Source organism: Aureobasidium subglaciale, assembly GCF_000721755.1.
Source record: "Aureobasidium subglaciale EXF-2481 unplaced genomic scaffold scaffold_6, whole genome shotgun sequence".
NCBI classification, from domain to species: domain Eukaryota; kingdom Fungi; phylum Ascomycota; class Dothideomycetes; order Dothideales; family Saccotheciaceae; genus Aureobasidium; species Aureobasidium subglaciale.
In genome coordinates, this window is record NW_013566989.1 from 69,720 (window position 1) to 95,430 (window position 25,711).

A 25,711-nucleotide genomic window follows, 5' to 3' on the forward strand; every position below is an offset into this window, starting at 1 on the left:
TTTGCCGTATCTGCGTCACTTCGGCAAGGCTTGTCCTAATTTAAGCTCGCCTCTTCTGACCCTCTTGACTCGCTCAATTGGCTGCTTTTGCTCGAACTCCTGGAGAAAGACACAAGCTGGAATGGAAGAGATACAGTCCAAGGGCAGGCGGTATGGTCATATTAGGACCATCGCTGGTGCCTTTCTGACCACTTCCAATCCTCATGCATTGCGTACCACCGCTCTGGATTGATCCCCTCCTGACTCATACAACCACGGTAAAACGACCTATCACCGGTTTCCCAATCAGGCAGGACAGAAAGCTTGCGGAGTCCTACACGAGCATAGCTCAATCACACAATCCCACGAAAGACGAGCAATTCGGATACGGCAAAATTTATTAACAGACCGCTATACGCCATTTGGTATTGACAAAGAGAATTTAATTGGTTCGCTGGGTGAGGATTCCAGTCATATCACCTGCAGAGATAGGCATGCCGCGACGCAAAAGCCATTCTCTTATCAGCTCTCAATAATCGGAAAGGCGTAGACCGCAATCCTTCACGCCTTTCCCGCTAATAAACCCTAGAAAAAGCCGCGCATGCATTCGCTTATCTTCTAGCAGCAGCGACTGGGGTCCATGGCTGGTACTTGTTCTTGACACTATGTTGACTTAGTCTCTCCGGCTTCGCTGTCGTACCAATGTCCATCGTGACTTACGTGTTGAAGGGTCTGTATGCACTTCTGCTCCAGGTCAAGCAGGGACGGTGCTCTGCAGGCTCCCACGGGCGAACTTGTCTCTGAAGGAGGGGGTCCTGGGATGGTGCTTTGTCGACCATGTATGACATCCATGCGTGCCTGTATCGTGTGAGAAGTATGCACAACGTCTCGATCTAGGTCTACTACATACCATCCGGGCTCAATCTGGTCACTGTTCGAATCCGAGTCAGTCCTCCTGCTGCTCCATCTAGTATCCTCGCATGGTTATACGCACGGGTTGAATTCCTGGTCCTTGTAGTCGCACCATCTCGTTCTCACTGTGTTCCACGCATCAGATGCAAGCTCTCGGTGTCTCCCAGTCTCATGTCGACGTACAGGGCAGGTCCTCCATGTTCTCAAAGTACTTGTTGCCGTAACGATCCTGGCCCACGAGGGTACCGGCCTTGGTGTCACCTGTATTCCTTCAGTCGCGGTCGCAAGTTGTCCAGATGTTGTTCCTCCGTACCCATGTACTATAGCAGTGAGATATCGAGTAAGTCGTCATCCTTTGAAGGGCGTTCGTTGATTCCGGAGCGGCGGACGTACCTGCATTTGGTGGCCATATTCCTGAAAGAGTGGTTAGCGCGAGCAGGTAGAAGACTGGTCACAATCACTCACCTTGAGGCCAATTGAGCGCAAGTTGCGCAGCGTTCTCATGATAGTCGACATGGTTGCGGTATGTGATTTCCAGTCCTCACTGTTCTCGCTGCTGGTCGCGATTGAGGATGCGGCAATCGATGGTCAGCATGTGTTTGGCTTGTTTGTTCCTGCTTGCGATCGTCCGCCTTGGCACCAAATGTCACGCTGGAACATTTATCTCTGATCAGTGCAACACTTCGGATCAAATATTTGCGAATAGGACTATGTTCGCAAGGTGTGTGCCGCGACAAGCGGCCCGTAGAGCAGTGAGGTCTACAAGGACATCGCATCAGATGCCTCTGAAAAGACGCTACTCCAACTCAAGCGTTGTTCCTCCGACAAGCATATCATCTCCTGCAGCAGCCTTGGGAGGACTGAATACCGAGTTAGACAAACTATCTCCTCGGTTTGATATATCTTCGTCTCAGATTGAGATTCTGAGATCTCCTTCTGACTTCTATGAGACCCTGAAGGCAAGTCGAGCAGTCAATCTCTATTCTCTATGTATTTCCACGCCATGGTCTATGACCCTCATATATTCCAGAAAGAGGAACAGTCTCGATATAGTGAAGACACTGGGACGAGTCAACGATGATACTACGTGACTGACTAGAAAACCAGACCAAGATCAGGACAGCCAAAACAAGAATCTACCTCTCGACTCTTTACATTGGGAAGTCTGAGCACGAGCTGGTATTTTCATTGCTTCTGTTATTTGCATCTCAGTCTGATGAATGTTGTAGATTCAAACCATCCAAGAATCACTCAAGCGAAACCCCGACCTAAAAGTCTCGTTCCTCACGGATTCTCTTCGAGGAACAAGAGAGACACCCAAAGCATCATGTGCAACGTTACTAGCGGCTCTGATCGATGAGTTTGGCCAGGATCGTGTTGAAGTATGCATGTACCACACTCCAAACTTGACTGGGATTCGCAAGTCCATGATCCCAAAACGCATCAACGAAGGATGGGGATTACAACATATGAAACTCTACGGAATTGACGATGAAATCATCATGTCAGGTGCAAATCTGTCATCTGATTACTTCACCAACCGTCAGGATCGCTACCACTTGATCTCATGCAAACGGATCACCGACTACTTTGCCAAAGTGCATGACACAGTGTGCAGCATTAGCTATCGCGTAGTACCGAATGCTTCAGCACCCGGAGGATTCAATCTCGACTGGCCGACCACGAACGCGCACCCGGCACCTCTGACTGACCCTAAGGAATTCATTACTCAAGCCACAAGATTGCTCGCTCCGTTACTGAAACCAGCGTCTACCAGTTCCGCCCAGGCTTCACAAACGGATACACAACTTTACCCTCTGCTTCAGCTGACACCTCTTCTGAAGCCTGACACATCTACTGAACTGCCAGCGCTTACTACAATCCTCAAGGCTCTGGCTACTCCAGCCTTCGCAGGTAGCAAATGGACGTTTACAGCTGGATACTTCAACATGACACCCTGGCTCCGTGACTTGCTTTTGGCTTCCAATCCATCATCTGCAAATGTCATTGCTGCTTCACCTTGGGCCAATGGCTTCTACGGCTCACCGGGTGTGTCTGGTATGCTGCCCGCTGCTTACACTCTACTGGGCCGCCGTTTCTTGTCCGCGGTGCAGAAAGCTGGATTGGAAAATCAGATCATCCTCAAAGAATGGAGAAAGGGCACCGTCAACACACCACATGGTTGGACATATCACGCAAAGGGCATTTGGGTCACGCTTAAAGACCAGCCCGGCCCGAGTGTGAGTCTAATTGGTAGCAGTAACTATACCAAGAGAAGTTATAGTCTGGACTTGGAAGCAAATGCGTTGATTGTCACTAAAGATGCTGGATTGATGAAGAGGCTCAAGGAAGAGGAGGAGTGGTTGCAAGAGTACGCGACAAAGGTTGACCAGAGCACCTTTGAGAAGACTGAACGCAGGGTCGGCCTGCATGTGAGAATCGCCATGTGGATCGTCACCTTGGTTGGCGGTGCTTTGTAGACAGCATGTCGGTGGGTGTGATGTAAGATATCCAGAACCTGACAACCATATTATTTCGTTACGCAGAAAGGACGTTTCCCGTGTCGTGTATAGAATTTCGCTCTAGTATTTTGCGACAAAAGCTTCTGATCAAGGTCTCAAGGAAATCATGGCAAGTCACAAGAACTCAATCACGCATAAGAAGAAATCATAAATGGCCTTTGAATCATTTTTTGTTTCATTCCGGCAACAGCATCCAGCCAGCAAACACAACACCCCATTCTCCATTTTGTTCTAGAAGTAAATCCGATCAGGAAACAAGAAGAGCGAGACGCTTACTGCTTCTCAGCAGCCTTGCGGGCCTTGGAGCCACGGAGCTTGGTGGGCTGGACGGAAGCCTTGACCTGGCGGGTGGCCTTCTTGACGGCAGAAGCGCGCTGGACGGCCTCCATGTGCAAGTCCTGGCGGTAACCTCTCTTGGTGTTTCCAGAGACGGCGTTGTTGATGAGCTTGCGGGAAGGGGTGGTGGACTTGAAGGTGGTCTTGGAGTAGGACTTGGCGGGCTTGCTTGAGTTGTTGCCGAGCTTGGTGGTGACCTCGATCTTGCCGTCCTTGGAGTTGATGCCGATAGCCTGGGGGTTGGCGAGCGAAGAGTACTGCGCGGAATTGCATATCAGTATCCTGAGCTGCGGGCTTTTTTTTTCCTCTCTCGAGAAATGTGGGTTGAGTCCTTACCTTGCGCGAGTGGAGGTTGGTCAGGTTAAGGGGGTCCTTGGAGAACTGAACACCACCGGCCTGGTTGCGCTTCACGAGGAAGGCATTGTTGTGGCCTTGAAGAATGCGCGCGTCAGTTACAAGTGCTCATATTTTGGTGTCGTCCCTCCGAAGCGTATATTCTTCAACGAAATGGTCGATTTTCCAAATTTCCTCATCCCTAAACCGGGTCCATCTCTTTCAATTCTTCGGAGCGGAGCTGAGGGCACGTACGGATGGTCTCCCAGATGAGGTCGTAGGAGTTGTTGTCAAAGTTGGTGGCCATTTTTGCTGTGTATGAGATGAACTGGATCGTAGAGGAGCAAGAAATCGTGAATATTCAAAGGCGTCTGTGTGTGCTGGAAGCCCGGCTAACCTTCCCGAAAGCCCTGATTTCCTTGTCGGTTATCCTCGCCGAGAAAGCAGCTTGCGATCTGGGGTAAACTGCCAAGCATACAAGGTCGTGCAGTCGTAAGCTGAGCCCCGTTTGGAGGAGCATCATCTTTCAGCAGCAATTTCCCTGGTCTCGGTGTACTTCATCTCTCGTCTCCGGCCCTTTATGTGACTGCGTATACCTCTGGCCACCTAGGCCTTGAACTGAACATTTACACCTGACACCAATCCTTGTCCTCGACATCCCACTCGGATCACTGCTATCTCCGGCCAAGGCCGCGTTGTCAACCATCTGTCCATCCGTCTATTCCGAGTCCACGAAACAAGGACTGCGCATTCTTTCTCTACCTCTTACCTCCTTCTATATTTTAATGTTGTCAACATGGGCTATCTATTCTACTCAATAACCTTCCTCTTCCTCGTCACCGCAACCGGTATGCTTTCCATCCCTTCATCCCCTCCCTGCACCCGCTTATACAACGCTAACAACCCTCCCAGCACTCTACCTAACCAAACACCTCTGGATCTCCCACGCGCCCCCAATCCCCTACCTCACAGCCCCCGGCCACATCCCCGAACCACTCTGGCGACTTTCCCAATCCCTACAACGACTAAACCCATTCGCCCAAAATGCCTACATCAGTCTCGGTCAAAACAGCTTCGAAGACGACATGGAAGCCGGCTTCAGCAGTGCGAATTTCGACCTGAGGGAAAATGTCGAAGGTGGGGATAGTAGGCAAGGGTTAGATGAGCAAGGGAAAGCAAGAGTCAAGGCGGTTATGAAGAGTAGGGGTTGTGGGTTTGATGAGGCTAGGAGGATAGTGATGGAGGAGAGATTTGGGAGGGAGAATATTGGGAAGGACGGTAGACCTAGGGATCCAAAGGCTGTCATGTTTGATCGTCTGTGATCTTTGGTCAAGGATTATTCGTTTCGTTTGTCTGCTTGACTGGGTTATTTCTAGCGATGGGATTGGGATCTTCTTTCTTGACTCTCGTTTGTTTGCTTGCTAATCACTATACCACGCTCATGCTCAACAACTTCGGGCTTCTTTCTCTTCTCCTACATATCCCCTTTCGGTCTATGTGAATATGCTTAGATGCCTTCAGCTCTCACGGAAGCTTCGAACAGCATCGCTACACTGCAATCAAGTCACGGCTGGAACAGTGGACGCTTAAGGACCACAATCACGACATCCCTCTCTCCAGTTGACCATCGATTCGCTTGGAAGTCAGCCGATGGCAGTCAGGACATCGGTTCAAGGCTGTGAGCATTGAGACATGCAATCTCGAGGGACACAAAGAGCAGGCTGGAATGTGGTAAGAATGGTTGATCGACCATTACACACTGTCGACTGTAGAGCCTGCACAGTGGTTGTGATTTCCTAGCTTTCACCGAGGGTCAACTTGCAGGGGTTACCCGTGTTTCCTGATACGTTGTCCATCTCAATATACATTTCCTTCTCCTTTTGTCATGCAACCAAATCCCGAGCATGCCATGAACGCCTCGCTAAAAACAACAGCTTTTCCTTGAATCGTAGATGTAGCCTCTTCTCTCAGATTGTACCAACTCGTCTCATCGTCTTTGGTAGGCGTTTGGAGGCATTCCTGGAGGAGGAGCAGGGAAACCGGGAGGCATACCAGGCATGCCACCGAAACCTGGCGGTGGTGCAAAGCCTGGAGGAGCTCCATTTGGTGCGAAACCTGGAGGGGGGGCAAAGCCTTGAGGACCGTTATAGCCACCTTGGGGACCGTTATATCCACCGATGCTAGGAGGTGGTCGAGCAGGAACGCCGGCGGCAGCTGGAGGAGCTGGGAGTGGGGTCCTGGCTGCTGGAGGAGCGCCGTATCCACCGGTCACAGGCGAGACACCGTAGGGTGCGGCAGACATGGGCGTGGGCGGTGCGATAGGGGTGGCGATCTGCTGAGGAGCAAGCAGTTGTGGGGGTAGAGGTTGGACCTGGGGCTCGATGTTGTGTTCGCGGCCGGCTGCAGCAAGGGCACGCTCTGCGGCGTCGCCGTGACGTTCACCCTTGCCATCCTTCTTGAAAGCGTACTGGGCGGTGATCTCTTTGTTCATGAGGTATTGGCCGTGCATGTTTGCGATGGCATCGTCGGAGGCTTCGAATGTGGTGAAGGACACGAAGCCGTATCCCTTGCTGAGGTTCGCATCGTCGCGAGCAACCTGAAGAGCTGTCAGTAACATGACAGAGGTGGGCAAACAGGACAGAGCATACCTTTGGTGCAGAGGTCAAGCTGCCGAAGCGGCTGAAAGTCTCGAACAAGACGCGCTCGTCGACCATGGGATCCAAGTTTCCAACGAAGAGCTCGGCACCAACATCCAGAGTCTTCTGCTTGTCGGCCGAGGCCTTGTTGACACGGATTGGCTTTCCCCATAGACGGATCTGGTTCATGATTTTGGCGGCATAGTCGGCGTCTTCTTCGCTGACGAACTCGACGAAGCCAAAGCCCTGATGTGTTTGCGTGACGCGATCCTTGGGGAGATGGACATTGACGATGCGGCCAGCTTGGAGCATCAACTCCCAGACGAGTTGGTCGGTTACGCGCTCATCGAGGTTGCCGACATAGACGGTGGCTTCCTTGTCTTGTTCCCTGCAAGACGTGTTAGCTTGAGCTTCTAGTGGGGTATGTTATGCGCTCGCGGCTGTGGTGCGACTGAGAAGAGGATGGATGGTGGATATGGAAGGAGTCAACATACCAGTGCTTTCCTCCAGACGCCATGTTCGTTGGTGTACGTTGAATGTAATCAAGTGGCAGAGGTGTCTAGTCGCATGCGCCAGAGAAGTTCAGCAATGACGGAAGGCTCCGCCGCTTCTTTTCGCCGCAAAGCCCGATCTGACGCCTGTCGCGAGTGACGCTTTACACATCTTTGCTCTGTCTAGCACCTCTATACATCCGTGTCCATCTCGTCAACATGCAGCTTTCCGAAGAGACCAAGGTATGCCGAGTCAACCCATGACATTCCTGTGACTTTCTGACTGACACTCATGTAGGAGCGCATCTCGCGCGTCATTGACATTTCTCGTGTCGCTGTCCACTAGTACGTTCGCTCCGTCTTTCTATCATCTGTCGCACCCTGGACCCCCTGGCATCTCTCAAACTGGTCTGCTTTACTGTTTGGAACAAGAGGACGAGGAAAAGCAAAAAGACCAAGGACATGGACCATGAAACACGTCGAAGCCTCATGCACATCACACATCCTTTCCTTGCTACGACAGCAAACACCGGCATCGACACGAACCATCTCGGTTCCTGTAAAGGAACTTGCGCTGACAGGCCATCTTACAGTGGATACCTTCCCTTGATCATCTACCTTGGCTACACCCGCAGCGTGCCCCGCCCTTCTCTGATCAAGTACGACTCTGCCTTCGACCCTCGGTCCACTACGCTGTGCTGACTCTCTCCCAGGCTCTTCTCTCCTCTCGCCATCTAAGCAGAATAAGCTGGCCCGACACTGTACGATAGACGAACGAGGCGTGAAGTTGTGTTGAGCGTTTACGAGAAAGGCCCAACGAGATGCAGGACAGCCAGCGGCTTCGACTTCTGCAATACTACCAAAAGGCTATTCCTGCCACTTCTTGTACAAAGTAAAATATTCTGCCTTGACGAATGAGGCTCTTTTTGATGAATCCACTAAACTCTGATCACTTCTATCTAAGGGTATCCTGCTTCTGCTCTACTTTAATGTGCCTGTGACCAACTGTCTATGATGCATCCTTGTCCTTTTTGAATCTGCTCGCAAAGGCTGGGAAGTTCATGGTCGACTTCTTGTCCGCCACTGGGCTGGCTGCTTGGGCGACCGCAGCTGCCTTCTGTGCCTCGACTCCCTGACTGACCTTCTCAAGCAGCTCGGCTCCACTCATCTTGTCCACCTTCCCAAACCTCTTGCGTCCCTTTTCCACGTCGAAGAACTCTTCTTCTGCGCGTCCCTCACCTTCTTTGGCCACAGCCATGAGCTCAACTGTTTGGCGTAGCTCGTCAAGGCCCTCCATGAGCACGGGGTTGTCGAGGCTGCGGACAAACTCGATCAAATGCTCCGAGTCAAGGCGGAACGCTGTGACACTCTGAGGCGAGAGTCGACGGATGGAGGGGTCCAACGGTAGTGCAAGAATGGCGTTACTGATATGTGCCAGGGCGTCAAAGTAAATGAGCTCTTTGATCTGCACGGGCAGACCGAGCAACACACTGGACATGACGTCCGACAAGTAGCGTGTCAATTCCTGCATATAAGGCGAAGCAGCTGATGGCTCATAGGTGGAGCTCCAGTCATACTCGGCTGTCTCGATCAAGTCGTCGATCTTGCTGTTGACGAGTTCGAAGATGCGCTTCTCTGCCGCCTTTTTGGCTGTTGTGAATTCTTCTGTCGCCGCGAGCACGATAGGCCCGGCTGCGCTGCTCGACGAGCGGGCTTCTGCGAGCAAGTCTTGCAGCTCTCGGCATGCTGTTTCGAAGTGATCGAGGTTGGTCAGGATTTGCACAATTTGACCGGGGTACTGTGATGATAGCCTTTCGACGAGTGACTGGCACACTTTGTGGCAGAGTAAATCGTCCAACGACTGTTGTGAAGTATGTCAGTCACGTGTGAAGCTCAGGGCGGCGCCTCGATGGCTTACGCTTTTTAGTGTGTCGTCGATGACTCCAGTGTTTTGGAAGTGATCGTCAGAGAACAGATAGATTTGGTTTAGAAAGTTCCGGATGTCGATGCAACAAAGGGGGTACATCTGGGAGAAGGGAAGAACACAGGGGAAGCTACTGTAGTTAGTATCATGATTCCGCGTATCTCTGACGCATACACGTACTTTTGCTGCTCACGATCCTTCTCTGGCGTATACCAGCTGACGTTGATAACCTTATCGTACTCGTCGGGGTTGTTGATTGGCATAGGCATGTAGTCGTCAGTCGACACAATCTACGTGTGAAAGTCAGCTTTAGCTCGCAACACGAACCGCACGGCTGGGCTGGGCTTGCGATCACTACGCCACTCACCTCCTGGAAATCTTCGCTGAACCTCTGCTTGAGCAACTGCGCGTACTTGTCGAAAATCGTAAGGAGTAACTTGTCGAGACTATCCACAGAATAGCCCCAACTCTGTCATCTCTTGTCAGCCTCTTTTCTGATCTGCAGTTTAGTGCTAATAGCTGGACTCACTCCCATAGTCTGGACGAAGAGCGCAATGACGCCCTTGATCTTCAAGAGTCTCTCGTCGTTGTCAATAGCTGGCAACGACTTGCTGACCAACGTGATGGCACTTTGGCACATCGAGTCCCACAACTCATCAACCTGGATAACGTCAACAAAGCCCGTGGTCGATTCAAGAGGGGTGGGCTCACATCCGCGGACGACCTCAAATTCTCTGTTTTCAACATCGTAGCTTTCTCGACGATGGCAAAGCCAGCAATGCTCTCTAGCAGAGTACTCAATTCGCCTGCGTCTTCGTCCAGGAGATCGAGGCTCGTCGGCAAGAGCAGTTCTTTCTGCCTCCTTCTGGTGGCCGAGTAGTCTTGACGAAACTTCTCGCTTTGGCCCAGAGCGTCATGTATGTGGATTGCTTCAAAGAGAGGAGAGAAGTCAACCTGTACTTCCTCGTTGTTCAGCACATCAAATTCTTCGCTCTCGTCGGCAACGGCTTCCACTGCTGAGTTGAGTTTGAAGTTGGCTAGATCTGGATTCTCCTCGAACCTCATCTTGTGTCTGGTGCGACGCATCTCGGTGTGGTAGAATGCTACCTCGCCCAAGAATTGCGAAGTCTCTCGGATCCGGAAAAGCCAAGTGTTCAGGTCTGCCATGACAGCCTCAGCTATCAGGCGCTGGGTTGCAGGTACAGAGCGCTCAATCATGCCAGCAATCATGTAGCGGGTGACCTCTCTCAGGTGAACGTTCTGCAGCTCGTCCAAGGCCCGAAGTGCTGCATAGCGATTCTTCTCTTGGAGGAGGTCATGTACCTGGTTTGCCAGCCGCAGAACTTCGAGGCAGTCTTTCAATGCTTGAGTGGCGTCATCAATGTTCTGCCTGACACCTCTGGAATCAACCAAGGCTCTCTTCTGCTCTGCGAGTTTCTCGGTACTAGCTTCGATTGACTGGCTGAGGCTCATAATCTCGGCGGTCAAGTCGACAGTACCTTGTCGGACGTGTTGGAGCTGATTGACTGAGTTGATGAATTCCTGATGATTGGTGTTGCAGATACGCTCGATCTCGGCTTGTCGGTCGTTCGAGACTTGGTTGAGGGCCTGAATCAGATGGCCAGCACGCTCTGAGTTTCTGAGATCTCGCATCACCGGTATCAACTGGTCGATGTAATCTGTCTCGGATGATGACAGAATAATCTGCGTTATGTCAGCTTGCTGTCATGTCTTCGGGAATACGAAATTACTACCTGCTGGACAGCGCCCATGAACTCATCATGGGGTTCAATTATCGCCGGCATGATTTACCACAGTTGGTGTCTCCTCGAATAGGCAAGGACTGGGATACAACTGCTTTGCCTAAGACGCGTCCTTAGATACGTAAAGGTCGGGGATTTTCGCAATCTAAGTCGAGCCTCGAGAGTGAAAGAACAGAATCGATGGACTGGCCTGTCTTGCGGAATGTCAAGATCAAGATGTTTATCTAGTCCAGATCATGACCGTAATGGTTATTGGACTCGAGAAATGGGAGCATGTCATGCTTCGGAGTTGGAGAGGAGTAGATGAGGCCAATGCGCGAAACTAGGCTCGAAGAACTTAGTTGCCGCAGAGCCGCATCAAACACCACATGGCTGGAAGCAATTGCCAAGCAGGCAATCAACCTCAAGCTCTATAACAAAGAGCGAAGCCTGCTTCGTTGTTGCATGCTGTGGGACATCATCGCAAGAAGTGTTCGAGCGATGTGGGATACGATGCACAACAATTTCAGAGGTGTTACCCAGCTGTTTCGATCACTCGGTCGTCGAACCTACAACATGACGTGCGAGCTCACCATCAAGGTGAAAGTACCTTCAGCCCTCGATGGCTCGGTAGACTTCTCTTGCAGAACTTATCTTCTGCCCCCATACCACCATCTCTCCCCCAACCTTCCATAGAATTGTCCAAGACTTGACGGTGTCGAACATCGGACCTTGCTGATCGCGTTGATATCCACGATTGCCTGGTTTCGATAAGCCCAGCCCTCGTAAGGCAGGGACGAAGAGTTGTGCCTTCCTCGAGAAGCGACCATCTCGAGCACCTTCCCTCGTAGTGATCGTCGATTCGAGCTTCTCTTCATCTCGAGCCTCCTCGAACTCCTCTCGAGCAACCAAATTGTCTACCTACAATCCGATCACTGTCATTCTTGCCTTCACCTTCATTGCGTCAAACTGTTCGACGCGTTCGCTCGAGCCAGAAGAGTATATAAAGGGCCTCCCCCAGTCGCTTCCCTCCCTTCCTCCTTCCACGACGTCCATCTACCAGTTTTTGAAATCGCTTGTCTTCTGACATAGCTTCTTCTATCCTTGGTCAAGGTCTTCATCCTTTATCCTTCCTTCATCCTTCTTCCATCCTTCCTTCATCAATCTTTCATCCAAAATCATCGCGCAGCTTCTTTCTCTGAAAGTACTTCGCGCCAAAATGACTCCTCAGTCGTTCGCCATGTCCAGAAAGGACAGTGGTAACCCCATCGAAGACCACAAGATCTTCCAGAGCGCTGCTCCCAGTGCTCAGTTTACTCCATCCAAGGTACGTTTTCTTTCTTTACACCTCCTTCGCGCGAATCTGCACACACTGTCATCATCTCTCCCATCTCCATCTCCATTTCCATCATCTGTGCGCGCGGAATCAACCGCTACAAGACCTAACAGCAATTGACCTCGTTTCCATCTCACGGCGGAAATTTGGTGGTCTTTTGTCGTTCTGTCTGTCGCCTTTCGCCTTTCGCTTTTTGTCTTTGCCTTTCCTGTTCATCATCCATCCTCTACCCTCTTGTCCTTTCATGTCCTCCATCACGACTTGTACTGGTTTGACTCATGTCATACTTCATCTCATACTACATCCAACCTGTCTACGCTTCATCCCATCCCGTCCCATCGTATTCCATTCCATCCTATCTTGATCTTACGTTTTTCTCCCAACTCGCCTCATCTCATATATTTCGACTCGTCCCACCTTTCATGTCTTCACCTATGCTCAATGACTGACCATCTTTAGCAATTCTCAAGCACTATGTCTCCTTTCGGATCAGTGTTTACTCCCACCAAGGCCTTTGGCACCTCCCAAGCCAGCAACAGCTCTCCCTTCAACAGCTTCTACACGCCTGGTCAAGGCAGTGCTATGAAGATGCTGAACCTTGGCTCGACTCCGGACGGTCCTTCCACCAAGTCCTCGTTCTCTTCCGTCAAGCCTATCGGCTCCTGTGTCTCGTCGCCTTCTCGTCATTCCTCTCTCATGAGTGGCCCAGGATTCAGCACCGATGCTGACCCTAACCTTGTCGAGACTCGCTTCGTGCGCTTCGGTATGCTTCCTGGCGAGTGGACTCAGGAGATCCTTAATGAAGTCCTCTCGGATGTAAGTTCCTTTTCTTCTTGCTTTGCTTTGATTATCCTCTGACATTCCTATAGGCTGGCCTTGAACATCTGGTCGACAATGCCGTCACTGCTGAGGGTGACACTCCTTACACCTTCAGCCTCTACTGTCGCTTCGACGACCTTCGTGCAGCTTCAAGCTCGAAGATCATGTTCGAGAGTGTTTTCCGAACTGTCTCGTTCAGGTTTGTTGATCACCACGAGTACTTTGCTATCGACCGCCGTCACCCTCGCGCACAGTCAGTCTCAGCCTACGATGGCCAGGTCGTGTTCACCGCCATGCCTATGAGCATGATGGACTTCAACCTCTCGGCCATTCATTCTGAGGTCTACACCCTGGCTGAAGCTTTTGGCAACGTACGCATGTTCTCGTACGTCGAGCCCGACGGTTTCGAGGCCCCTCGTTTCCGTGCCGAATACTTCTCAGTCAAGTCTGCCGAAACCGCAGTCAGCGTCTCTGTTCAGAATGAGGCTCCCTACACTTGCGTAAGTATTTCTTTCCTTCCTTCTCTTCCATCCTCACATCTGTATTCTCCTCCTCAATTCACTTTCTGACCAGCAATAGGAGTCCGTCACAGTCTCTGTCAAGCAGTATGAGCCTCCTGGTTACGTCCGCTACGCCCATCCCGCTGCCCAGGGCGGAATTGCTCAACTTGAGGCTGCAACTCAAGCTCTTGAACTCTACGACGACTTTGATGATCGTCTCGAGAACAAAAACAACTACTACAACCCTCGCTCGCACAAAGACGAGTACGCCCCTCGCTCGCATGGTAACCATGGAGCCCATCGCAGTCGTGGTGGTCGCGGTAGCTACCGCGGTCGTCCCAGCGATGCCCCCCAGCGCGCCTGGTGGGTTCCTTCTGACGATTCTATCGTCCATCAGACAGATGTTGAGTTTTGGCGTTTCAACCAGCCTCAGACTGTCAACTTGTTGAAGATCCACGACGGCATCGACGTTCGCACAACTATTATGTTGCGCAACGTACCCAACCGCGTACAGTTCGAAGACCTCAAGATGTGGCTGGACGAGACCTCGGCCGGTCATTATGACTTCTCGTACCTGCGCATCGACTTCTCAAACAACTTCAACGTTGGTTACGCATTTGTGAACTTCTGCAAGCCTGAGTACATCACCAACTTCGTACAGAAGCGCGTTGGTCACCCTTGGAGCATGTACGGCTCGCTGAAGAAGTGCGAAGTCTCCTACGCCACAATCCAAGGCATTGACTGCCTTTTGGCCAAGTTCCGCAACTCAGTCGTCATGGAGGAGACTCCCGCATTCCGTCCCAAGCTTTGGTACAACATCGAGTCCACCGACCTGCCCATCGACGAAGAGACCGGCCTCCCTGATTACCGTGCTATCGGTACCGAGGCCCCCTTCCCTCCTCCCAACAACGAGCAGAAGCGTAAGCGTTCCAGAGACAACGCTGGCACAATCGGCCTCTTCCCTCCTCGCCGCGGTAAGGGTCCTTACGGTCCCGACGCTCATCATCGCGAGGGCCAGTACGACCGTGGAACCTCCTTCGCTATTGAGGAGGAGCGCCAGTTCGAAGAACAGCGCCAGGTTCGTTTCAACGAACGTCGTCAGCTTGGCCACCGTGGTCAGGGTCGTCACCAGTATCCCGCTCATCGCGACGATGCTCAGGGTCACCCTGCCCGTCGCGGCGGTGGTGGTTACCAGCAGCGTCCCGCTCGTCGCATTGGCGGTGCCCCCCAGGAGGACTCTCACGACCCTACTCGTAACGACTATGAGGAAGACGACTTCTTCGACGAGAACGATGCGTACTTCCACGAGAACCGTGGCAGCCGCTACCGTCGTGGTCACTACCGTCAATAAACCCTCCATGGGCTGACGTGGTTCTCGGTCATTGAGCACAGAGAAAATTGGAAGCAGTGGACAGCTTGGAAGCTGTTCATTCCGCAACCTCATCACGACTAACGACAAACTTTCTTCTCTTGTCATTAGTTGGCACTGTTTGAGGAAGAGCAAATACCAGAAAATTTCAAAAACATTGGCGGGCTAAAAGCCTCAGGGTCGAGCAGCATCGAACATTTGTTCTTCTGGAGACTTCTCGTTTCTGGACAACGGTGTTGGGCATGCTGTCTCCTTCCTCGTGAGCTTGGAAGAATTGAAAACAGGCGGATTCTAGATGGAAAAAGACCTTTGCTTCAAGAAAAAGAAGATAGAGAATTTACATTCTCTCAGATACTTTAGCTTAGCTTTGCTTTCGACATACAGAGAAATGAAACAGATCTGCCTCGAAACTTTACCTTCTGCATGAGTGCTTGTGCCTTTCAAGTGTGATGTCAATATTGCATACCAAAGTGTTAACCCCGAAAAGTCCGACGTGAGAGACATTCTTGGCGACTGGCAGCCTCTCTCTTGCTTCAACTTTTCCTATCAACGTCGCTATCATATAACATCAACAAGTTTCCAGGAAGATTCCTTCAAGCTAGGATTTGCTGAATAGCAAGAGTGCGCAGACTGAAAGTCGAAGCTTTGTTGCGACAGGCGGGTATGAATACCAACCAAGAAAACTTCAATCTCCAAAGCACACAAGAAGAACAACCATAAGTCAGAAGATTCAAATTAGCGCAGCACTTGAGACATCGAGACAAGATCTGATATCTGAGAGACTTTGCTGTATCACAGCTAGTCCGGAGAGTAGAACTTTGCTCGCTCGGTCAGTGTACTCATACCACGAGCATTATCTTCAAATCCTGCAAATCTTCTGAACACTGCCATCTCCACTCCACTCTCCCCCTCTAATCCCTCAAAAGCCTCAAGACAACTGGAGACTGGTTGCGATAATTTGCTGTACATCGGGAGCTGGATCTCCTGGTTACGCTTTGCTAGACGCAGGCCGAGGGACCGCGTTTTCTTGGAATAATACAGGATCTAGAAGACGAGAAGCGCTAGTCGACCTCACACCATGGGGACCAATCCGATAACAAAGCTCTCCGACCTCCCCTCTCTCAAACTACCTTCCTCATCACAGACCGCGGATCTCCAACATTTACACACCCTCATGCATCTCCTTCACCACAGAAACCACAACCAACACCGTCGAAGTACCTGGTACCGCCACTTCAACATCTTCCGCCGCCATCTCCAGACTATCTTGACTCATCTGACAGCTTTGTCGCACACACCTACTACAAATCTTGCTCGCCACAAGAAGAAAGCAGAAGACGAGGCTACACGACTTAGGATACAGCAAACACTGGCTTTCTGGCGAGATGTCTTGGTACCGAAAGTTCAGCATGCATTTGGACAGTTGATTGCTGATGGTCGGTTCGCTGTACTTGGGATTGTGTTGATGGCAATTCTGGGACATGTATGTAGGGTGTTCGGCTTGATTGCTGTATACGACGATCTAGGGGAGGAAGAGACGAGGAAAGCTATAGAGGCTTTTGCCGCTGAAGGGTGGGGTGAAGATGATGGGTTGGGCGTGCTTGTGTCGCGGGAGGGAGAGAGGAGGGAAGATTTTGGGGAGGTGTTGATGAGGGATACTAGCTCCGATGACGACGTCATGGCGGCGAGCACAGCACGAGACACAGAGAAGGAGTTGAGGAAGAAGGAGAGTGGTTGCTTAGCTCCTGAACGCGATATGCTGGAGCAGAGTCGGAAAGCTATAAAGGCCATGGCGACTAGCACACCGATCCTATCGACCAGAGACTCCAGCACACCACCTCCTACAACGACAAAAGCCAGCAAGAAGCTCAAGCCCACAAAGACGGAAGTCAAGCAGAAACCAGTCAAGGTCCTCCCTGCCGTCAACTGGGACGACAACTCCACTACGCCGATACCGAAACCATCAAAGTCTTCAGCGCCAATATCAACAACGAACTCGAAGCTCAAGGCAAAGAGGCCAAAGCAAACAGAAGATGATACTTTGAGTAGTGCTGCAAAGCCTGTCAAGAAGAAGAAAAAGAAGAACGCCATCGACGATCTGTTTGCTGGACTATAGCTACATAGAGACTTGTCTGTCAATCAATCAGAGCACACGTCATGACTATCACAGAGCGTCTCGTCGAGCTCGAAGCCTGGGAGAGAGTTGTTTGGAGAAGCTTGTAAGACAGCAACATAGTTACATACATGATGCTTGCAAGAAAAAGCACCCACATACTCATATCCACGTACCTGGTGTCTGGGTTCTTTTCATGCTCAAAAGAGTTGTCGGGCAGACCCACGTACGTCTGAAGAAGGCTGCTGTGTTTGTGACGAAACCTGCTCGAAGGAGAAACCGTGCTCTGGATGGATGGCTGTATGCTATGTCCGACCGCAGCAAAGAGCTTCCTCATACCAAGGTATTGCATGATCATGACATGAGAAAAGTGACAAGCAAGTACATCACATCGATTTTGATGGCACAGGGGAGAGGAGTCTGTCAAAAAAGACAGGGTGCTCTCTGCTGCATGCTTCGGCGAATCCTCGGACCTGTCGGCAAACCTACCTTAATGCCGACCGTCCACAGAAAAAAACAATCTGCCACTACAAAGAAGCTTTGTCTCGTTCAAGACACCCAACAAAAGAAGATGTGATCACGGCAGGGATCGAACCTGCAATCTCTTGATTCGTAGTCAAGCGCCTTGCCATTGGGCCACGCAACCAGTACTTGTTTGATGAAGGAAGACAAGGACAGCAGGCAATAAGTAATCGTGAGATACGAGAAGTACTGGTTAACCTACCGAGCAAGACTGATGTTATGTACAGCTGTTAGAACAGATAAGCGAGTACATGTATCATGTAGCGTGTATCCAGAGAAACACTCAAGGCTTCATTTGAGAAGAGCCTCCACGAAGTCTGGGACCATGGCCACGTTCGCCCAAAGCCTTCCCCTTGAGCTCATGGGGAGCTGGGAGCTGAGGCTGAGGAAGATCTTCGTTCTCCTTGTAACCGTTGGTGTCTTGCTGCTTGTCCTCTCCGTTGCTTTGGCCGGGCTTCTTATTGTTTGCAAAAGACTGGACGCCGCTGCCAATGGCACGCATCTCGTCCGACTCCTGGTCTTCCTGGCCGAGAGGTCTGGCAGTGTGCTTCTCTGCGATGCTCAGTTCTTCCGTCTCCCCTTGTGCTTCGCGTTGCTTGTGCCAGTCCTCGTATTCTTGCCACCACCAGGTGTGAGTCTCGCCGTCACGACCTAGATATCCAGCTACGCCGTCTTCGGTCACGCGCTTGGCCCAGGGTTTGTCGACAATGTAGTGCAGGCAGACAACCTCCTCATCTCTCCAGATGTTCTCGTGCCAGTAGCGCATAGTCTTTAATGCATTGAACTGCCAGCCTATGCTCATCCACTTGTTCTTGAAGAACTCGGCCAGGAAATCTTGGTCAGGGAACTTGAACTCGCCTAGCAGAGGAGTGGTGTTGAAGAAGTGAATCATGCGATCCCAGAGCTGCTCGGAAGCGACGAAGAGGAACATGCCACTGTTGAGGAGATGATAGGTACCGCGCGAGTCGGGAGTGATTGGAGTGGGGTGGTCAAGGGCATCTGGATGCGATACGGCAGTGTAGGCGCAGTTCTCCTTGGTCCAATCTTCGGGAGCCCAGGCGTCCTTGTCAAGGTTGCAGACGCAAGCGTGGTTGGCGGCGATCCAGTCGTTGGCGGGCAGTTGCTTGTCAAAGACGTGATCCATGTTTCTGCGCAGGATCATGTCGGCATCGAGATAGCATATCTTGTCGTAGTTGTCGAGCTTGTACAGCTCAAAGACACGCAACTTGGTCCAGGTATCGGCGAAGCGCTCGGCTATGAGGTGCACGTGGATGTTATCGCGTGGCAACAGAGCTTCGACGCGGTGAAGGATGAGGTTGCTGTGAGTTGCTTCGAGCTCAAGGGCGCGGACTGAAGAAGCAGATAGTGTGTCTGTGTAGAGAACAATGAGAGGGTATGCGCTCTTGTACTTAGCCAATGTGTGAGCAAGTATCAGCACGCCCGCAAGGTACGACGACCGGGTGATGAGAGTACAGTAAGCATAGTTCTGCCCAGTCATGATGGGAACTTGGTCAAGGATAGTTATGCTAGTGAAGTTCATCAAGGGGGGAAGAGAATCAGTGCCGCCAGCTATGAACAGATAGCAAGATAAAAGTCAATGACGTGTTGGGCAAGCGTTCGAACGCTTGGACTCTTCTGGCTAAAGTGGCCATGAGTGGAAAGCGGAAACAGCATTGTGGGGATCTATGGGGATCAGGGTTGAGAAAGAATGTCTTTGACATGTCCTTTGTAGCTGTTTGAGTCGTTTCCCTACAATAATCTGGACGTCTGTGACACACAGATGGAGCGGTGTGGACTCTCGTCCTTGCCGAGTCGGGCACAGAAACGCGTCGCGCCTTCACGTGTTGGGAAACAGTCCATCGCTGCCTGGCGAGGGAGTTGGCCTTGACTGACTATCGAGTGTTGCTGACGGGAGTAGTTGCTTTCCATCGACAATTCCAATCTCAGTTCCGCTTTCTTCACACATCGTCTTTGTCATACACTGTGACACGCTCGCACCTGTCAAGAACAAGGCATTGCGCAGCCCAGATCTCATCCAGGAACAGGCGCTGATCTGCATTGTCCCGGATCTCGGATCCGACTCGCCAATTGCTTCCCAGACCGATATCTCCGAAGTCCTTCTCCAGCATCCCTGGGTGGCAACTCGGGCGTTTCTATTCTGTGTGTGAGAAAGCACTTCTTGCCTCTCACACCTTTTTTCTTGTTCCTTCACTCCAAGCGTGTGTCTGCCTTGTCTTGGGCTTTGCCTGTGTCTTTCCTCTCGTTTCACTCTCTTTCCAAAAACACCATTTCAAACTTCCATCATGGCCCGCCAAACCCGCTCATCTCTCAGTGCTCGCCAATGTATGCTCACTCGCAATTATCATTTGTTCAAAAGTGCCTCCGACTGACACGTGTTAGCCAATACATCCAACACCGCTTCGCCCATGCCTCCTACAGCCCGCTCATCACTTGCTAAAACATTCACAACAATTCCCGACTCGGACCAAGACACCAGTGATCAAGACCAACTTCCAAGCACAGTCCAAGCCGACAATAACAGGGCCAGATCAAGGTCTCAAGTCCAGGTCGTCATACCAGTCATGTCGTCTCGCAGAAAGGCTGCCCTCCGCTCCAACAGTCCTTCGTCACTGTCCTCGGCTGAAAGTCCTGATGCTCCACCACTCGATACTCCGGCTACCAGTGCTGGGGTCACCCCTGAACCCCCACCACGTGGACGCTTCACCGACAAGAGAAAGAGAGATACGGACGGTGATGCTGCAATCGCCAGATCGTTACAGGAGGAAGAGTGGGCACAGCCGCCGAAGAAGATCAAGGTCGATCCATCCAAGCAGATCAAGACAGAGCCAGCATCCAGCTCCAAGAAATCAATCCGGGCCGCTGTTATCGAGGACTCGGATGGAGAGGAGAATGGTGAGGACATCAGCGATCTCTCATCTGCCATGTCTTTCAAGACTGAGTCGGAATCCGAAGAATACTCGAACTTCGGGAAGCTCAAAACAAGGTCTCTACGCAGTATCATTGCCGACACAGATGACGAGGATGAGCCCTCGAAGTACAAGTCTGGCCTGGTCAGAGCACGCGCTGGAAAGAAAGCAGTTGTACCCAAGCAACGGCCCTCGTTCGTCGTTCCTGATAGCGACAGTGAGCTCTCGGAAATTGCTGAGGCCGACATGACAACTGAAGACGAATTTCGTTCCGAAGATGCTGAATCAGGCGCCGCCGAAACCTCTGACGACGATGATGACGACGACACACCGTTGGCCCTACGTAGGCCCCACGGAGCGACCAAGTTCCGCCGCCGAAGAGGTCAAGTCATCGAGACTGCCGCTGACACAAAGAAGATCAGAATGTCCAGAAAGGATCGTGAGAGATTGAAGCTGGAGAAGGCACACCCTCAGATCAAGACCATGTGGCAAGACCTCAAGGCCATCCCGATCATCAAGGGTGTAGCCGGGATCCAGCCACCATCCATCAATCGCAAGCTGAAATCGTACCAGCTCGAGGGTGTGGACTGGATGATCAGGCAAGAACAGTCCAACTACAAGGGTGGTCTTCTCGGAGACGAGATGGGCATGGGCAAGACGATTCAGGCCGTGTCGCTCATCATGTCCGATTATCCCCAGAAGCAGCCGACACTGGTCTTGGTTCCTCCAGTTGCTCTGATGCAGTGGTCCACAGAGATTGGCGAGTACACCGACGGCAAGCTCAAGGTCCTTGTGTACCACGGTACTAATGCCAAGTCGAAGAACATGAAGGTTAACGAGCTCAAGAAGTATGATGTTATCATGATCTCGTACAACAGTCTTGAGTCGTTGCACCGCAAGGAGGTCAAGGGATGGAGCCGTAAGGGAGACATCGTCAAGGAAGCCTCGCCCATCCACGCCATAACCTACCACCGCCTGATCCTGGACGAGGCACACAGCATCAAGACCAGAACCACTCAAGTCGCAAAGGCCTGCTTCGCACTGAAGGGTAAGTACAAGTGGTGCTTGTCGGGTACCCCTGTTCAAAACCGCATTGGCGAGTTCTTCTCTCTTCTCCGCTTCCTAGAGGTCAGACCTTTCGCGGACTACTTTTGCAAGAAATGTCCTTGCTCTCTTTTGCACTGGTCTCTGGATGCACAGCACATGTGCACCGAGTGTAAGCACACTGGTATGGAGCATGTATCGGTCTTCAACCAGGAACTGCTCAACCCCATCACCCAGTCCGAGGATTCGCAGCTGCGCGAGGAAGCCATGGACAAGCTCTTCCTCATCACATCCCGCATCATGCTTCGTCGTATGAAGCGCGACTATGTCAGCTCTATGGAGCTTCCGCCCAAGGAGGTCATCGTGCACAATGAGTTCTTCGGAGACATTGAGCGCGACTTCTCCCAAAGCATCATGTCCAACACTGCTCGTGAATTCGACACTTATGTCTCTCGTGGTGTCATGTTGAACAACTATGCCAACATCTTCGGTCTCATCATGCAGATGCGTCAAGTCTCCAACCACCCAGACTTGATCCTCAAGAGAAAGTCTGCCGAAGGCATGAACGTTCTGGTTTGCAACATTTGCGATGAGCCAGCCGAGGAGCCCATCCGTTCCAGGTGCAAGCACGACTTCTGCAGGACCTGCGTCAAGAATTATGCACAGTCTGTGGAGGACGGCGCCGACGACGTTGATTGCCCTCGCTGCCACATTCCGCTCTCGATTGACTTCGACATGCCTGAGCTTGAGCAGAACGAGGAAGCTGTCAAGAAGAACTCTATCATCAACCGTATCAAGATGGAGAACTGGACGTCGTCCACCAAGATCGAGATGCTGGTCTACGACCTCTACAAGCTTCGCAGCAAAAAGCAGACCCTGAAGTCGATTGTGTTCTCCCAGTTCACGTCCATGTTGCAGCTCATCGAGTGGCGCCTTCGTCGCGCTGGGTTCAACACTGTCATGCTCGATGGTAGCATGACGCCTCAACAGCGCCAGAAGTCGATTGAGCACTTCATGACAGATCCTGACGTCGAGGTGTTCCTAGTGTCACTCAAGGCCGGTGGTGTCGCTCTGAACCTGACTGAAGCTTCCCGTGTCTTCATCGTAGACCCTTGGTGGAACCCCGCCGCAGAGTGGCAAAGCGCAGACCGCTGCCACCGCATCGGACAGAGACGCCCGTGTGTCATCACTCGACTGTGTATCGAAGATTCCGTCGAATCGCGCATCGTCATGTTGCAAGAGAAGAAGGCCAACATGATCAACGGCACAATCAATAACGACAGAGTGGCCATGGAGAAGCTTACACCTGAAGACATGCAGTTCTTGTTCCGAGGCAGTTAGAGTCTCATTGAGAAAGAGACGTTGCCTTGCCTTCCTTTTACATTCACGTTCCCTTTCTTTTCTCTTCTGTTCCTACTTTCCTGTTCTGCAAGCAATATGGACCTCAGCATTCCCAGAAGATACTTCGAGGACATGGCGGCATTGCAGCATTTTCAGCATGATTATACGGCATAACGAATTACATTGCATGGTTTGAACTTTTCGGTGGAGTACATAGCTCATTTGCTACCTTCGAGAGCGCTAGAAACATTTGTACACTAGAGTAGAATTATATCAAAGCACCAAAAATGAGTGTTGAGTTTCTTTATATTGATGACCTTGAGGTGCAGGATCTGATAAGGACCGATAATCGGAGATGATGATGTAGCAAAGGTGGAGCTCTCCCCAGGCCGTGCGAGTGAGACCCTTCAGATTTTGAGTTTCGTAGGCCTCGGGCGAGTGCGTGGACTGGGCACGAACCAAGGCATGAAGGTGGCAGACTCTTGTTGAGACTTGCAGAAACATCTTCAGCATCCTTCGCGTCTGATCATGTATCGTTGACAAGCTCAAGGCCATCCTGCCTGTTTCAAGACCATAGCGAGGCAGCACCACATCCGGAGCGGCCATGTCCACCCCATCCTCATCGCGTCTCTCGGCTTCTGGGGTCAAAAGCTTCCTACCATTGTCGGAGGAATCGGCTCTCTCGACCAGAGGTCAACACCTCCCGCAACTGATACGCGAACGCTCATCGCCCAATGCGACTGGTCTGACAGGACGACGCCGCCGCTCGTCGCTGGACGGTAGCTTTGCTCCAGGCACTTCATTCGAAGACACGGCTGCCGCCAGCGACAATGAACCTGCGACACCCCAGCAAGCTCGTCACAGAGTTGCGGCCGCCGACGATGCTTCTCGCCGCCTCAGCTCAGGAGCTGCCGCTCTCATGACTCCTCAAATGCGCAGTATGCGCTTGATCGGAAACAGCAACCCGCGTTATCGTTGGGAGAAATACTTTACATCGGACGAGGATCTCAAGAAGATGAAGAAGCCTATTCGCGCATACTACGAGCGGAACAATTTCTTGATTCAGCAGTATCTGTATATCGACAGACTGCTGGATTCGAGTCTGCCGCATGACTTGATTCAAGAGTATCAGTACAATGTGCACAGCAGTTCTGGGGCTGCTACAGTGCCGCCAACAATCACAGAGGAGAATGGCGGTCTTAGTGGTGGCCCTTCTGCTGGCGCGTCTCCAGCTATCACACCTATGGATGGCAATGGTACTGCCTCGGCAAATCAGAGTTATAGACTCAAGAGAACACCCAAGGCTTTGTACCGCGTTGCTGATGAGGAGACACCGTTATTGGCTGAGGACGACAGCAACTCGCTTTTCAACGCCGGTATACCTGCTTTTGAGCCGGAAGACGAACCTGATAGCGAGAGCCGCGTTGTCAGCATAGCCATTTACATGAATCTGATCGCAAATACCGTTCTTCTTGGCCTGAAGATCGTTGTTACGGTCCTCACATCCTCGGTTTCCGTTCTGGCTTCCTTGGTCGATGCAGCTCTGGACTTCCTCTCGACAGCAATTGTATGGACTACCACGCGACTGATCAGCCACAATGATTCGTATGCCTATCCCGTGGGCCGTAGACGTCTAGAGCCCATCGGTGTCCTGGTCTTCTCCGTCATCATGGTCACTTCTTTCGTTCAAGTCGCCATCGAGGGTCTGAACCATCTCACCTCCAAGGACCACACCATCGTCCAACTCAGTTACGCAGCCACTGCCATCATGTCCGCCACCGTCATCATTAAATTCGGCTGCTGGCTGTGGTGCAGATTAATCCCCAACAGCAGTGTCCAAGCTCTGGCTCAAGATGCCATGACCGATGTCGTCTTCAACATCTTCTCCATCATCTTCCCTCTCGTCGGCTACTACGCAGGGATCTGGTGGCTCGACCCCCTCGGCGGTATCCTCCTCTCCTTCTACGTCATCCTCGGCTGGTCATCCACCTCCCTCTCCCATATCCGCAACCTTACCGGTGCAGCAGCTTCTGCAGACGAGCGCAATGTTCTTCTCTACCTCACCATGCGTTTCGCCAAGACGATTAAACAAATCCAAGGTCTTCAAGCCTATCATTCTGGCGATAAACTGAATGTAGAGGTTGACATCGTGTTGGACGAACACATGTCATTGAGGGACAGTCATGATTTGGGAGAGAGTCTGCAGTATGTCTTGGAGTCTGTGCCTACCGTCGATCGTGCATTTGTGCATCAAGATTACGCTAGTTGGAATTTACCTTCGCATATGAGTCAGCAGGATTAGATGTGGAAGAGGAAGTAGACGGAAGAAAGTGGTGGCATGGAGCAAGAATGGAGGGGGGAGTGGTTTGGAGAAGTGTAAGACATGGTTGTGTGTAGATACTCTGTGGCTTTTTTGCTGGTGTATATATATTCTTACTTGTGTGTTTCGCTCTCTGCTTATTTGCTCGTCGAAGTTTAGAATTCATTTTCACCTTTGCTCGATATTTGTATATGTATATATCAAGTTTTCATTGCTCTTCAGTCCAACTCGTCTCCATCACCGCTTTCGTCTGTCTTGTTTTTGCCTATGCTAATGTAAAACTGTCTTCTATCATTGTCTATAGATTACCTCGGGTTTCTGATAAAGGATCATTAAAATCCCCAGATCAGATGCGGTCATCTCAAGAGATGAGTTTGTTCAAAAATAGAGAAGTGATCGCATGACTCGATCTCAAGAGGAGACTGTATGGAGACGGGCATGGGGATACGCATGCCTAATCGGGTAATGAAATCATTGGTGTCACCTTCTCTGTGCATATAAAAGACATGTTCTAGCTCACCAAACGCTGAACTTTTTGTTTTTCC

General features: G+C 51.4%; 12 protein-coding genes across 12 annotated transcripts; 7 read left to right on the plus strand and 5 right to left on the minus strand.

Annotated features, from left to right (window-relative positions):
* Positions 1–344: 344 nt before the first annotated feature.
* Positions 345–1,407, minus strand: AUEXF2481DRAFT_87373 (uncharacterized protein; the record flags this gene model as incomplete). The annotated part of the gene is made up of 8 exons (XM_013490065.1): positions 345–642; positions 700–837; positions 890–910; positions 974–1,016; positions 1,075–1,152; positions 1,205–1,211; positions 1,285–1,305; positions 1,357–1,407. 8 exons carry the CDS (start codon positions 1,405–1,407, stop codon positions 591–593), a joined length of 411 nt encoding a protein of 136 aa, XP_013345519.1. The 3' UTR covers positions 345–590.
* A 472-nt stretch (positions 1,408–1,879) lies between these two features.
* On the plus strand, positions 1,880–3,724 carry AUEXF2481DRAFT_705191 (uncharacterized protein; the record flags this gene model as incomplete). Its single annotated transcript, XM_013490086.1, has 3 exons — positions 1,880–1,961; positions 1,991–2,070; positions 2,121–3,724. 3 exons carry the CDS (start codon positions 1,880–1,882, stop codon positions 3,369–3,371), a joined length of 1,413 nt encoding a protein of 470 aa, XP_013345540.1. The 3' UTR covers positions 3,372–3,724.
* On the minus strand, positions 3,686–4,389 carry AUEXF2481DRAFT_27874 (uncharacterized protein; the record flags this gene model as incomplete). The annotated part of the gene is made up of 3 exons (XM_013489839.1): positions 3,686–4,006; positions 4,086–4,180; positions 4,338–4,389. 3 exons carry the CDS (start codon positions 4,387–4,389, stop codon positions 3,686–3,688), a joined length of 468 nt encoding a protein of 155 aa, XP_013345293.1.
* Positions 4,390–4,878: 489 nt separating this feature from the next.
* On the plus strand, positions 4,879–5,404 carry AUEXF2481DRAFT_3434 (uncharacterized protein; the record flags this gene model as incomplete). The annotated part of the gene is made up of 2 exons (XM_013489739.1): positions 4,879–4,930; positions 4,995–5,404. 2 exons carry the CDS (start codon positions 4,879–4,881, stop codon positions 5,402–5,404), a joined length of 462 nt encoding a protein of 153 aa, XP_013345193.1.
* Positions 5,405–6,069: 665 nt separating this feature from the next.
* Positions 6,070–7,235, minus strand: AUEXF2481DRAFT_3435 (uncharacterized protein; the record flags this gene model as incomplete). The annotated part of the gene is made up of 3 exons (XM_013489740.1): positions 6,070–6,678; positions 6,731–7,106; positions 7,213–7,235. The coding sequence occupies 3 exons, from the start codon at positions 7,233–7,235 to the stop codon at positions 6,070–6,072; spliced, it is 1,008 nt and encodes a 335-aa protein (XP_013345194.1).
* Positions 7,231–8,149, plus strand: AUEXF2481DRAFT_78383 (uncharacterized protein). Its single transcript, XM_013490051.1, has 4 exons — positions 7,231–7,452; positions 7,508–7,554; positions 7,803–7,868; positions 7,923–8,149. The coding sequence occupies exons 1-4, from the start codon at positions 7,429–7,431 to the stop codon at positions 7,945–7,947; spliced, it is 162 nt and encodes a 53-aa protein (XP_013345505.1). The 5' UTR covers positions 7,231–7,428; the 3' UTR covers positions 7,948–8,149.
* Positions 7,923–11,154, minus strand: AUEXF2481DRAFT_106576 (uncharacterized protein). Its single transcript, XM_013490087.1, has 7 exons — positions 10,888–11,154; positions 9,845–10,837; positions 9,663–9,794; positions 9,501–9,602; positions 9,314–9,423; positions 9,128–9,263; positions 7,923–9,070 (listed from the first exon to the last, which is right to left on the minus strand). Exons 1-7 carry the CDS (start codon positions 10,936–10,938, stop codon positions 8,219–8,221), a joined length of 2,376 nt encoding a protein of 791 aa, XP_013345541.1. The 5' UTR covers positions 10,939–11,154; the 3' UTR covers positions 7,923–8,218.
* A 679-nt stretch (positions 11,155–11,833) lies between these two features.
* On the plus strand, positions 11,834–15,038 carry AUEXF2481DRAFT_610513 (uncharacterized protein). Its single transcript, XM_013490088.1, has 4 exons — positions 11,834–12,202; positions 12,671–13,027; positions 13,081–13,530; positions 13,610–15,038. Exons 1-4 carry the CDS (start codon positions 12,095–12,097, stop codon positions 14,879–14,881), a joined length of 2,187 nt encoding a protein of 728 aa, XP_013345542.1. The 5' UTR covers positions 11,834–12,094; the 3' UTR covers positions 14,882–15,038.
* Positions 15,039–15,977: 939 nt separating this feature from the next.
* On the plus strand, positions 15,978–17,015 carry AUEXF2481DRAFT_3439 (uncharacterized protein; the record flags this gene model as incomplete). The annotated part of the gene is made up of 1 exon (XM_013489741.1): positions 15,978–17,015. One exon carries the CDS (start codon positions 15,978–15,980, stop codon positions 17,013–17,015), a length of 1,038 nt encoding a protein of 345 aa, XP_013345195.1.
* A 575-nt stretch (positions 17,016–17,590) lies between these two features.
* On the minus strand, positions 17,591–19,094 carry AUEXF2481DRAFT_38160 (glycosyltransferase family 8 protein). Its single transcript, XM_013489913.1, has one exon. The coding sequence runs from the start codon at positions 19,030–19,032 to the stop codon at positions 17,818–17,820; it is 1,215 nt and encodes a 404-aa protein (XP_013345367.1). The 5' UTR covers positions 19,033–19,094; the 3' UTR covers positions 17,591–17,817.
* Positions 19,095–19,837: 743 nt separating this feature from the next.
* Positions 19,838–22,846, plus strand: AUEXF2481DRAFT_3441 (uncharacterized protein; the record flags this gene model as incomplete). The annotated part of the gene is made up of 2 exons (XM_013489742.1): positions 19,838–19,877; positions 19,935–22,846. The coding sequence occupies 2 exons, from the start codon at positions 19,838–19,840 to the stop codon at positions 22,844–22,846; spliced, it is 2,952 nt and encodes a 983-aa protein (XP_013345196.1).
* A 415-nt stretch (positions 22,847–23,261) lies between these two features.
* On the plus strand, positions 23,262–25,591 carry AUEXF2481DRAFT_38162 (uncharacterized protein). The gene has a single exon (XM_013489914.1). It carries the CDS (start codon positions 23,451–23,453, stop codon positions 25,146–25,148), a length of 1,698 nt encoding a protein of 565 aa, XP_013345368.1. The 5' UTR covers positions 23,262–23,450; the 3' UTR covers positions 25,149–25,591.
* The last annotated feature ends 120 nt before the right edge of the window (positions 25,592–25,711 follow it).